This window comes from Tachysurus vachellii, chromosome 20 (assembly GCF_030014155.1).
Source record: "Tachysurus vachellii isolate PV-2020 chromosome 20, HZAU_Pvac_v1, whole genome shotgun sequence".
Taxonomy (NCBI): domain Eukaryota; kingdom Metazoa; phylum Chordata; class Actinopteri; order Siluriformes; family Bagridae; genus Tachysurus; species Tachysurus vachellii.
Genome location: NC_083479.1, coordinates 2243629 through 2255649, shown reverse-complemented (window position 1 = coordinate 2255649; position 12021 = coordinate 2243629). Strand labels below are relative to the sequence as shown.

The 12021-nt window shown below is 39.9% G+C and overlaps 1 protein-coding gene across 1 annotated transcript; it reads left to right on the top strand.

The window, feature by feature from the left end:
- The first annotated feature begins 3448 nt into the window (after positions 1-3448).
- On the top strand, positions 3449-7055 carry LOC132863768 (histamine N-methyltransferase-like). Its single transcript, XM_060896751.1, has 7 exons — positions 3449-3488; positions 4987-5133; positions 5235-5287; positions 5374-5481; positions 6167-6297; positions 6453-6546; positions 6634-7055. The coding sequence occupies exons 1-7, from the start codon at positions 3457-3459 to the stop codon at positions 6981-6983; spliced, it is 915 nt and encodes a 304-aa protein (XP_060752734.1). The 5' UTR covers positions 3449-3456; the 3' UTR covers positions 6984-7055.
- Positions 7056-12021: the final 4966 nt, after the last annotated feature.

The following is a 12021-nucleotide window of genomic DNA, read 5'->3' as shown; positions in this document are numbered from 1 at the left end:
TCGTCAAGTTTTAAATCATAACCTTTTGTTTTGGCTGTAGGTCCGGGTCCGGATTGGACAGCTTCTGGGTCAGAATTGTTTCGTTATTCTGAATAAATATACTATGATCCACAAATAAATATAAAGAGTTTGACAAATATTTTTTAAATCAACAAATGCACAATAAGCAAACCGTAAATATATGTTACAAATTTCACAAAAAGAAATGAAATTCACAAATAAATAAAATGGGATTTGCAAATAAATTTTTTTTTTATAAATATATATTTAATTGTATTTATTTGTGAATGGCGTTCTGTGCATTTGTGGATTTGAAACATTTCTAACGTCAAGACGTGCTCAAGAATCCACAAATAGGTGGACTCCGCCCACCGTCTACTCCAGCCAATCGGACAACGGTCTCGTGGCGCTGACCAATCGTGGCACGGTCTATTGGTGCACGTCTTGACGTTAGAAATGTTCCAAATCCACAAATGCACAGAACGCATTCTTTATTCAGAATAACGAAACAATTCTGACCCCATATTTACTCACTCTCATGTTGTTACAAACCTGTATAAATTTCTTTGTTCTGATGAACATGAAGGAAGATATTTTGAGAAACAAAAACAGCTTTGCAACCAGAAGCTTTAGCTTACCTGAAACTAAGGAAAGTTCTAGAGGCTTCCTGAAATGAATTAAAGGAGTAGAGATGTATTTCATTATTATTGCCCTTTCATCAAGGCATCAAATGTGCAACAATCACAACACAAAAGAAATGAAATGTGTGTGTGTGTGTGTGTGTGTGTGTGTTTCCTTCTGTTGTTCTGTCTGGAGACACACACACAGTTTATGAGAATTTATGGGCTGCCTCGTTCTAGTTCTGCCTGGTAAAAAAGTATAAAGGTTTGGAAATTTGTGTTACTTGTGCATATTTATTTTTTATTTATTATTATTTTATTTATTAAGTACTTGAATTTACCTGAATTATTTTAATTTAAGCTATTTTGTAATTAATTCATTTTAATTTATTTTATTAATTGGATGAGCCATAATTTGCCTAAAGATTATTTTGTATTTTTGTCTGATTGTTGTCGTGTTAAAAAATAAATCAGAGGTTACTCAACAGTTACTCAGTACTTGGGTAGTTTTTTCACCAAGTACTTTTTTACTCTATTCAAGTAATTATTTGGATGTCTACTTTTTACTTTTACTTGAGTCATATTATTCTGAAGTAACAGTACTTTTACTTGAGTACAATTTTTGGCTACTCTACCCACCTCTGCTGTCTAGTCTGTCTTGTCCTGCACAGTCTTGTCTGTCTTGTTTGTATTGTCCTCCACTGTCTTGTCTGTCTTGTTTGTATTGTCCTCCACTGTCTTGTCTGTCTTGCCTTGCACTGTTTGCACCACACTCTAAAAAACGATTCGTTGGCTGAACAACCATTACTTTTAAAAATAAATAAACTAAACACAAATAACAAAGTAATTTTAACTTTCCAACCTCTACTTAGCATATATAGTGTCTGTAACATAAATATATAAGTTACAAGGTGAACCTAAATGTATGCATAAATATAATGAAAAAACATAAGTCACGTCAACTAGTATTAAAATTGCATCAAAACTAAGTAATTATAACATAATATTTTAAGTTTGACTGTGAGCCACGTGATATGCAAATCTGGAAAAAACTGGAGCCATTTTGTGACGCACATGTGAAGACGGTGGAAAGAGGTAAGCTTAACTTTCAATAAACTAAGCAAAATATTCGATTTTGAGGTTTTGAAATTAATAAACACTTGTTTGTAGTGTTAGATGAAGATATTTTCTGAAACGCAAAGAGACGAAGACGCTGAAAAGAGGTAAGATTTGTCGTTTTAACGTACATTCGTTTATTTGTGTTTGCGTTTGTGGTCAAGAAAGAAACTTTTTTAAATTGAATTTCTGAATTGCTACGAATTTAGCTTCAACAATTAGAAACGTGTTACTTGAATACTTATGAAAGTCCAGTTTGTACAAGTAAGTTATTGTATGAAAGGAGGAACGAGTGTGCACGCGATTGTCCGCCTAAAAGCAGTGTGCCTCCATCGAATGAATGTTCTAGTGGTTAATTTGTTTATTTCAGAGGTATATGACCATGCATCGCGTTGGCATGTTTGCATTAAGATAAGGGCGAATTCTGACGAATCTGTTCCCGCCCTGCTCCGTGTAACGCTTTGCAGTTCTTTGTTCAATTACCACCTTGGCTTGAAACTTAACTTTTCTTATAATAATGAGAAACTCCTACGCATGCGTAAATGCGGAGCAGAAGGGCGTGACACGCTTCCGACATCCGCTGGTCTTAGCATAGCACATTATGCAAAAACGTGATCTATTAATATCTTTAAATAACAGTATTGATAAATTACCAGTATATGAGTATTTTGCCAAAAAAAAGGTGATGCGTCATTAGTATAACAATCTTTTACTGAAAAGGTCTATGCTAGTAAGACTCTGCAATGTCTTGCCTATTCATACTAAATATAAAACTTTTTTCTCTTTCTAGCTCAGAGCAAGAAAGTGTTGCAAAGGGGGCAGCATCAAGGAAGTGTCCTGTTTGTTTTTTTGTTCAAAATTTGTTAATTTGACACATTTGTTGTACATTCATGATGTGTGGTTTTAGGCTTCACCATTGTATTGCAGCCTGTTTCAAAAAATAAAGTGAAATGCTTTATTTTGTGTGATTTGCATGTGTAATTTATTTTAGTGAAGTGACATGGTGACCCATACTAGGAATTTGTGCTCTGCGTTTAACCCATTCAAGCAGCAGTGCAGTATGCAGACCAATAGCTGATGATCTAAAATAACTTAAAATTTTACATTGGTTCAACTCAATTAATTATCTTTTTTAACATAAATGAGCTTAAATTTTAAGTTAACTTAACTTGCAGTTACTTAGCAGATTCTACCATGTTACTTATATTTTTAAGTAAACAATGTTGAGTGTACCCAAAAATTTAAGTACATATAACAACAGTTTTCTTGTTAATTTTAAGTAATTTTTTTCCAAGTTGGGTTTACTTAAAAAGTGTGATGCAAAAATGGTGCATACATATTTTAAGTAAATCCAACACATCATTTTTTAGAGTGCAGGTTGCACAGTTGCACTTTATGTATCTAGGACTACTTACTAAGTCCTAGCCCTGTCTTTGTTTTATGTAGCACCCTGATCCTGGAGAAACTTTGTCTAATTTCACTGAGTACTGCAACAGTTATATATGGTTGAAATGACATTAAAAGCTTCTTGACTCTTGACTTGACTTGACTTGAAAGGGCATCATGTTAATTTTCAGTGATCCTGCTGTCTGATATTTTATTGAGTTAAAGGAGGAGCATCCAGTTCTGTAAATACTAGATATCTTGCCATGGGCGGAGCTACAGCTATAAAAAGATCAGCGTGATTCTGAGATGAAACGGTGTTCCTGCACAACTGTACATGTCCACAGAACAACAATCTGAAGACAGCAAGTAAGTGTGTGTGTGTGTGTGTGTGTGTGTGTGTGTGTGTGTGTGTGGTGCAGTGTTGTAATGTAACGGGGTACAAATACTTCGTTACTGTATTTAAGTAGAAATGTCACGTATCTGTACTTTACTTTGCTATTTAAATTTGTCAACTTTCACTTTTACTCCACTACATTTCCCAGTTAAAATGTCTACTTTTACTCCGTTATATTTCCACTAAGCATCTTCGTTACTCGTTACTACAAAATAAAATCAGAAGAAATGTGTGCGACTGCAATAAGGGAGGTTTGGCGAATCACTGCTCCTACAGTAGATTGCATTACGCACTTCTGCACGCTCTAAGGAGAAGCACAGGCACACGCAGTCAGAGCTGGAGGCATTTATCTACAGTATAACGTTAATCGGCGGAAAGCCGCAAAGACTGCAACCAAAAGCAGTGAAATTTCACTATTCTTATTACCAGAGTTTATAACACAAACAAAATATTAATGCAAACAATCCATTCAATATTAAATAAAAATAACATTTATTGATTTGGTCTTTGTCTTGTGAATATTTGTTTATTAATGACTGGATTCATTGGACACACTGTTCGTAGAGAATGCACACATACATGAAGTGATATGATTCGAGACTGGCATCATTACATCATGCATAAAATTTTGGTGTCCACTTTTGCCATTAAATAATACCGTAACCTTTGGCTTACTATGTAGTCATATATATAATATAAAAATCTTCTTGTTTTAAATTCTCACTGAGGGCTAAAACCCCTAAAGATGAAATCCTCGAACCGCCCCTGATCTTATGTCTACCGAAAATCACTGAAATTTTACTTTTTACTTTTACTTCAAATACTTAAGTACATTAAATATCAGAAAATGACTTTTGATACTTAAGTACAGTAAATATCAGATACTTTAAGACTTTTACTTGAGTAATATTCTAAAAGGTAACTTTCACTTCTACCAAAGTCTTTTTCTAGTACGATACTTGTACTTTTACTCAAGTATTGCTTTCTAGTACTTTATACAACACTGTTATGGTGTGTGTGTGTGTGTGTGTCAGTGGGTGTGTCAGTGGGTGCTCATAATGGACTTAATTTCATCTGGGGTTTATTTCAACTGCAAGCAATTTTTGAATTAATGTAATTCTTTAAAAAAATTCACATGCAGTCTGTGATGAAACCCCTTTTCAAGAGATTTCTAACATTCTCAGTACAGAAATAAAATGCATGATACATATTTAATGTAAAAACTAGAGTTAGAACTTTCAGATCATTTGACCTGCAAATTTCTTTGAACCGCCTGTGCTAAGCAGTAAAAATGTAAACTGAAGAAGAAAAAAAGGTGTTTTTGTCACGGGAAACTTGTGTACGTGTGTATGTGTGTGTATATATGTGTATGTGTGTGTATATGTATGTGTGTATGTATATATGTGTATGTGTGTGTATGTGTGTGAGCTGACAATCCGAGCTGACAGCTACAACGTTTCCGTATTCCAGGAAAAAAATAAAAACAATAAAGATGCAGAGCCTTCTGGACGACTATTCTGAATACCTTCTGAACTTTGAGCTGCTGTTGGCGAATTCTACCGAACAACAGTGCTTGGAAGATTTCATCCATACGACTCTTACAGACATCCTGGCCAGGTATATATACACACACACACACACACACACACACACACACAAAGCGACTCTATATCTCTAAACACACTCTATCATCCTCTCTCTCTGTCTGCCATGTGCAGCATCGGATCAGGAGAATCCACTCTGAATGTGATGGGAGTAGGAACTGGACCAGGTAGTTTGACTCTTTCTCACGTGGCTGGAGCTCCATAAAGGGATCTGCATCATCTTTCTTAATTAAAAGCCGTCGTCTTTCTCCAGGTGAGATCGACCTGGAAATTCTCAAACTGCTGCACGAAATGCACCCGGATGCCAAAGTGGAGAACGAGGTGGTGGAGCCCAGCGACGTCATGATTAAAAAACATAAAGGTAAAGAATGAACAAGAATCCCAGAAAGATCAAGTATCTTAGCAGGTTAAAGTATCATCAGTCTAAGCAGAGTGAATATTTTAATTAACCAAATATAAGATTATTAAACCAATTTCTAGACCTTTGCTCTAATGTCAAGCTTTTAAGCTTTCTTCTTCTAAAATCGTATCAAGTTCAGAGTTCAAGAACTTCGCGCACACACACACACTCATACACACACACATACACACACACGCACACACTGTGTTTTTTTTACACTCCAGTGTGTATTTTAAATACTCAGAAATACCTCATTGAGACTAAAGACCCAGGATTTTTAGGACAAATTATGTAATTGTTATGAGCAAAGAATAGATTTTTCCTGCTTTTAACCAGCAGGTGGTGCTGTTTCTTTATTATTTTTGTTCTGAAGATTTCAAGTTCCAACATACGCTCGATGAGAAATTAGTGCCTCAAAAAAATAAATTAATCATTCTTGAAGTGAAATCAATGGTGAATGTTTTTTTGTTTAAAAAACCGATCCCAAAGCTTTTTTAAGCATACAATTGGTAAAAATGGTGAGTCGGTGACTTTCTAACAGGAAATCCTACGTTTCTGCAGCATAACAGTAACTGAATGTGAACCTGCTCTTGCTCTTTAGACTATAGAGTAGACTTAGGCTGGTGTGTGACATTATTTCTTCTAGCTTTATTATCCAAAACGCCCGGACTCGATTACGTGAACTTCACTTTTAATGAGATGACTGCGGTGGAGTTCGAGAAGGAATGGAAGACCAGGAACTCTGAGAAGAAGATGCACTTTATTAACATGATTGAGGTTCGTACCTGCACTTCTGGATATTCCTTTGGTTTGATGAAATATTTACGATATATAATAAATATATAATACCGACTGTGATATTAAGTATAAACACAGGAATGGCTTTCTGCTCTATTGAAGACTGAAGAGCCTGATTTACTGTTTTATTATAGATGCTGTACTATGTGGAGGATCCAGAGGCCACGCTTTCCTTCTACAGAAGTTTACTGCACAAAGATGGCAAAGTCCTCCTCATCCTGATGGCAGGTAAAGAAACCCAGTTTACTTTAACCTGAGGCACAGGACAAGGAGTGAGAGAGTGAGAGCTTTGCTAACACACAGCATTCCCTGCAGGTGAATGTGCATGGGCCAGGTTGACAGAAGTGTTTGAAGATCAGATGTACAAGCAGGGAACTGTGCAGAACTTGTCAACCAGCCGAATCAAGAGCTTTCTGGATTCCAAAAAAATCCCTTACAAAAACTACAAACTCCAGGCCCTGTTGGACATCACTGAGTGTTTCATACCTGGACATAAAAAAGGAGACAGACTACTGGATCTCCTGACCGAGGTGATTGAGTTCCGTAAGACCGCTTCACCGGAGCAGAAGGAAAAAGTCATGAAGTTTCTAAAACTAAACAGCCAAACTGTGAACGGCAGGATCCTGTTCGACTGCAGCCCCGAGGCCTTGCTGATCGACGCATAGTTGATAGAATCCAGTTGTTATAAGCAGTGCAAGTGACATGTTTGTGTTTGAAATAAAATGTCTGGTGCCATATTCCTGAATCATATTATTTTTTAAAATCGTTTTACAATATCCGTTTGTCTGCTTCACTGAATTCTCCAATTCAATTCAAATATATTTCTATAGCGCTTTTTACAATTGACATTGTCTCAAAGCAGCTTTACAGAACATAAACATAGAAGAAAAGGTTAATATTAAGAATAATATAAAGATTAATATAATACAAAATTCAAGATTAATATTAGATATATTTAGTTCACAATGTGTATGTATTTATCCCCAATGAGCAAGTCTGAGGTGACTCACACAGCAGTGGCAAGGAAAAACTCCCTTAGATGGTAAAGGAAGGAACCTTGAGAGGAACCAGACTCAAAGGGGAGCCTCATCCTCATATGGGTGACACTGGAGGGTGTGATTATAAATATACAGTCTGACAAAATGTTGTATTGATGCAAAAGATCACATGGGGTTCACATCTCTTCTTTAGTATCGCAGAGTCCGACTGGAGCTGGTAGATCTCTAGATGCGTCAGGATTCTCACAGAGTCGGCCTCGTCTCTGTGGAGGTCCAAAATCTTCATCGCACGGAAGACGATCGGAGCTGGTACATTTTCTGGGTGCCTCTGGATGGGTTAGAAAGAGACAAGCAGTGGAGATGGATTAACATATCTGCTGTTCATAAAATGTGCAAGACTGATGTAATAGTGCACAATATTATGGGATGTATTATGTGTACGTCTGACTAAAGAGATGAGTTTTTAATCTACATTTAAACTGGGAAAGTGTGGTAGCCAATGTAGAGATGATAAAATTGGGGTTATATGGTCATACTTTCTTGTCCTATTGAGAACTCTGGCAGCTGCATTTTGGACTAACTGTAGCCTATTTATTAAAGATGCAGGACAACCACCTAGTAATGCATTACAATAGTCCAGTCTAGAGGTCATGAATGCATGAACTAGCTTCTCAGCATCAGATACAGACAGGATGTTTCTCAGCTTGGCAATATTTCTAAAGTGGAAGAAGTCTGTTTTTGTAATATGGGCTATTTTCAAAAGACAAGTTGCTATGTAATATAACACATAGGTCTTTCACTGTCGAGCTCCTAGTGACAGTACATCCCTCTAAATGTAAGTTGAATTGTGAGAGTTCATGTGTACTGGTTTCACAACAGAAAATTACAGCTCATCCAGTCTTTTATCTCTCTAACGCACTGAGTTAATTTGGACAACTTAGCTATTTCATCTGGTTTTGATGAGATATATAACTGTGTATCATCAGCATAACAGTGGAAATTAATCCATGTCTTCTAATAATGTTCCCTAATGGAAGCATGTATATCGAGAAAAGCAGAGGTCCTAGGACTGATCCTTGAAGGACCCCATAATTAACTGGCAATAACTGGAGGAGTCACCATTTAATTCTACAAAATGGTATCGATCAGACAGGTAGGATCTAAACCAACTTAAAGCCTGTCCATGAAAATCTGTGTAAGCAAACACAAGCGAATTTGTAATCGAACTAGGAGAATGCTGTGATCTACTGTATAGTGTCGAATGCAGCACTAAGGTCAAATAGAACTAATAGGGACCTACAGTCTTGGTCCGAAGCTAGGTACAAGTCGTTTGTAACTTTCACAAGTGCAGTTTCTGTGTTATGATGGGGCCTGAAACCTGACTGAAACTCTTCAAAGATATGGTTCACCTGTAAGAAGGAGCTCAGTTGAAGAGACACAACCTTTTCTAGTATTTTAGACATAAACAGCAGATGTGAAATAGGTCTGTCATTTGATAGTTCATTAGGATCTAAATTAGGTTTCTTAATGAGGGACCTAACAACTGCCGGCTTGAAAGATTTAGGGACGGTATCCCAAAGATAGCGAGGAATGAATAATATTAAGAAGCGGCTCACCAGCTTTATGTAACACTTCTTTTAGTTATTTAGTTGAAATGGGGCCTAGTGAACAAGTTGTTGGTTTAGCTGTAGTAATAAGTTTATCTAACTCTTCTTGTCCTGTACTTGTAAAGCGCTGTAGTTTTGAGTGTAGAGCTTTAGGTCAGACTGAGTCACAAGCTTCTCTCACATGTTGAACATTAACTATTTTGTTCCTGATGCTTTCAATTTTATCAGTGAAGAATCTTATCAGTGAAGAATCTGGTTCCCTTTCGAGGAAACTCGACGCTGCGTCAGGGCTGACGCTATGGGAACGCTTCTGTGAGGAAGTTGTGTCTGAAGCTCTGTGTGAAAAAACGCCAATTTAATGGCTCGGGAAGGACACGTGATGATGTGATTACGCACCAGTATGTCCATATAAGGGCATCTACATCACATTATTCTAGCTTCTTTGTCTTCAGGAAGCGCTTTGTGTATGTGTGTCAATTGTTTGTCCTGTCTGTCAAGTGCAGGGAGAGAACAATATATATTTTAGGGAAAGCTAGGCGAGAAAAACATGTTTGTTGCAATCTAAGCATTTTAAGAGGTGTGCATCTGTGCCCCTGTTCCCTCCAAGGAGTTGACCCACTGTCCGTCGTGGCTTTCCCTCTCTCATCCCTCTCCCATCCCTCTCCCTTTGGGCCTGGAAGTCTTGGTATGGACGTTGCCGAGGCTCCGTCCGCATGCCTTCTCCCCGGTTTCTCTGCTCCCGCAAGTCCTAGCCAGAGTGCGCCACGACCGGATCAACCTACTCCTAGTTGCCCCTTGTTGGCCCTCTCCAGTTTGATTCATGGTCATAGCCTCTCTCCTGAACAGCACTCCATGGATGTTCCCGTCAGGGAGGATCTCCTCTCTCAGGCGCAGGGGGCAAACCCCCTGCCCCGAGATGTGGAAGCTTTGGGTCTGGCCCCTGAGAGGGACCAGTTCCCAGAGGCAGGCCTCTCATCTGAGGTGACCGAGACTCTACTGAATGCTAGGGATCCCTCCACTAGGAAGCTAGATGCTCTGAAGTGGAGGCTTTTTCGCCTCTGGTGTTATGAACACTGTCAGGATCCAGTTCACTGCCTGGTCAGTACAGTGCTGGAGTTCCTGCAGTCTTGCTTTTCTCGGGGCCTGTCCCCATCTACTTTAAAGGTGGACGTGGCTGCCATGGCTGCAAACCACAAACCTGTCCTCAGGGCCTCCTTGCATAGGCACCCTCTGGTCTCTTGGTTTCTGCGTGGTGTCAGACAGCTAAGGCCTTCCTGCAGACCACGCCTTTCTTCCTGGGACCTCTCTGTGGTCCTGGAGGGGCTGCTGGAAGCCCCCTTTGAGCCCATGGAGCCTCTGAAAGGTTTCTGACTGCTTTTCTCTGCTCCTAGCCTTGGCCTCTCTCAAGAGAGTGGGGGATTTGCAGGCTTTGTCGATCGCCCTCGCCTGCCTAGAATTTTCCCCTGGCATGGCCAAGGCTATTCTGCACCTTGGGGCAGGATATGTCCCTAGGGTGCCCAGGATGGCTGACTGTCCAGTCATACTGCGAGCCTACTGTCCCCCGCCCCATGAGTCAGCGGAACAGGAGAGGCTGCATTTGCTTTGCCCACTGAGGGTCTTGAGGACTTATGTCCACCGCTCTAGCTCGTGCAGTAACTCCTCCGCCCTTTTTGTCTTTCTTGAGGGCCGGAATAAGGGTAATCCGGTTTCCACTCAGCGCCTGGCGCACTGGGTGGTAAAGGCCATTAGCTCAGACCTATGAGGTGCACGATCTTGCCTCTCCTCTCGGCATCAGGGCTCACTCCACTACAAGTATTGCCTCATCCAGTGCCTTGGCCAGGGGTGTCCCCTTGATGATATTTGTGCTGCGGCAGGTTGGTCCTCTCCGCACACCTTTATCAGGTTCTATAACCTGTACTTGGACCCCACTCCAGGGTCCCAGGTCCTGTAGGGCCATTGATGGTCTGTTCCCAGTCTGCTCGTGCTCTCTCACGACCTCTGGCACAGTCATCCACCGGTGCGTGGAGGCATGGGTATTGGAGTTCCCATCGTGTCAGCCCTGACACAGCGTCGAGTTCCCTAGAAATATAGCGCCTCGTTCCCTTCTCAGGGAACCGGGTTACATACGTAACCTGGTGTAGTTTTTTGTTAATCTAGTCATTGTGCTAAATAAAAACCTGGGATTGTTCTGGTTATTTTCTATGAGTTTGCTAAGGTGCTCAGCCCTAGCAGTTTTTAGAGCCTGTCTATAGCTGGACATACTGTCCTTATACGCAATTCTAAAAACCTCTAATTTAGTTTTTCTCTACTTTCGCTCGAGGTTACGGGTTTCTCTCTTGAAGGTGTTAGTATGACTATTATACCATGGTGCAGGTGTTTTGTCTCTAACTTTCTTTAACCGGATGGGGGCAACAGTGTCCAATGTGCAAGTGAATATCGCACCTATGCTGTTATTACATCTAGATCGTTTGTGTTTAAGGGTACAGTAAGAAGTCCAGACAGATCAAGGGGAAGTTGTGGCCTAATGGTTAGAGAGTTTGACTCCTAACCCTAAGGTTGTGGGTTCGAGTCTTGGGCCGGCAATACCACGACTGAGGTGCCCTTGAGCAAGGCACCAAACCCCCCCAACTGCTCCCCAGGCACCGCAGCATAAATGGCTGCCCACTGCTCCGGGTGTGTGTTCATGGTGTGTGTGTTCACTGCTGTGTGTGTGCACGTTGGATGGGTTAAATGCAGAGAACGAATTCTGAGTATGGGTCACCGTACTTAGCTGTATGTCACGTCACATCACACGGTCACATCACATCAGGCAGGTTATTTGTGACTCTGTCTTTAGTGGTAAGAATAATAGTTGTAACGAGTCAATACCGTGGTGAGACTCAGTTAGTCTGCTCTACAGGTAGTGTGTACATTATGAGGTAATGGTCTGTGATGTCATCACTGAGGTATGATATCTATATCAGTGACATCTATTCCGTGTGATATTATTAAATCTAGCGTATGATTAAGACGAAGAGTTGCTCTAGTGATGTTTTGTTTAAGCCCAAATGAGTTTAGTAGGTTCAAAAATGTGAGTCCTAAAGCATCAATATGGCTGC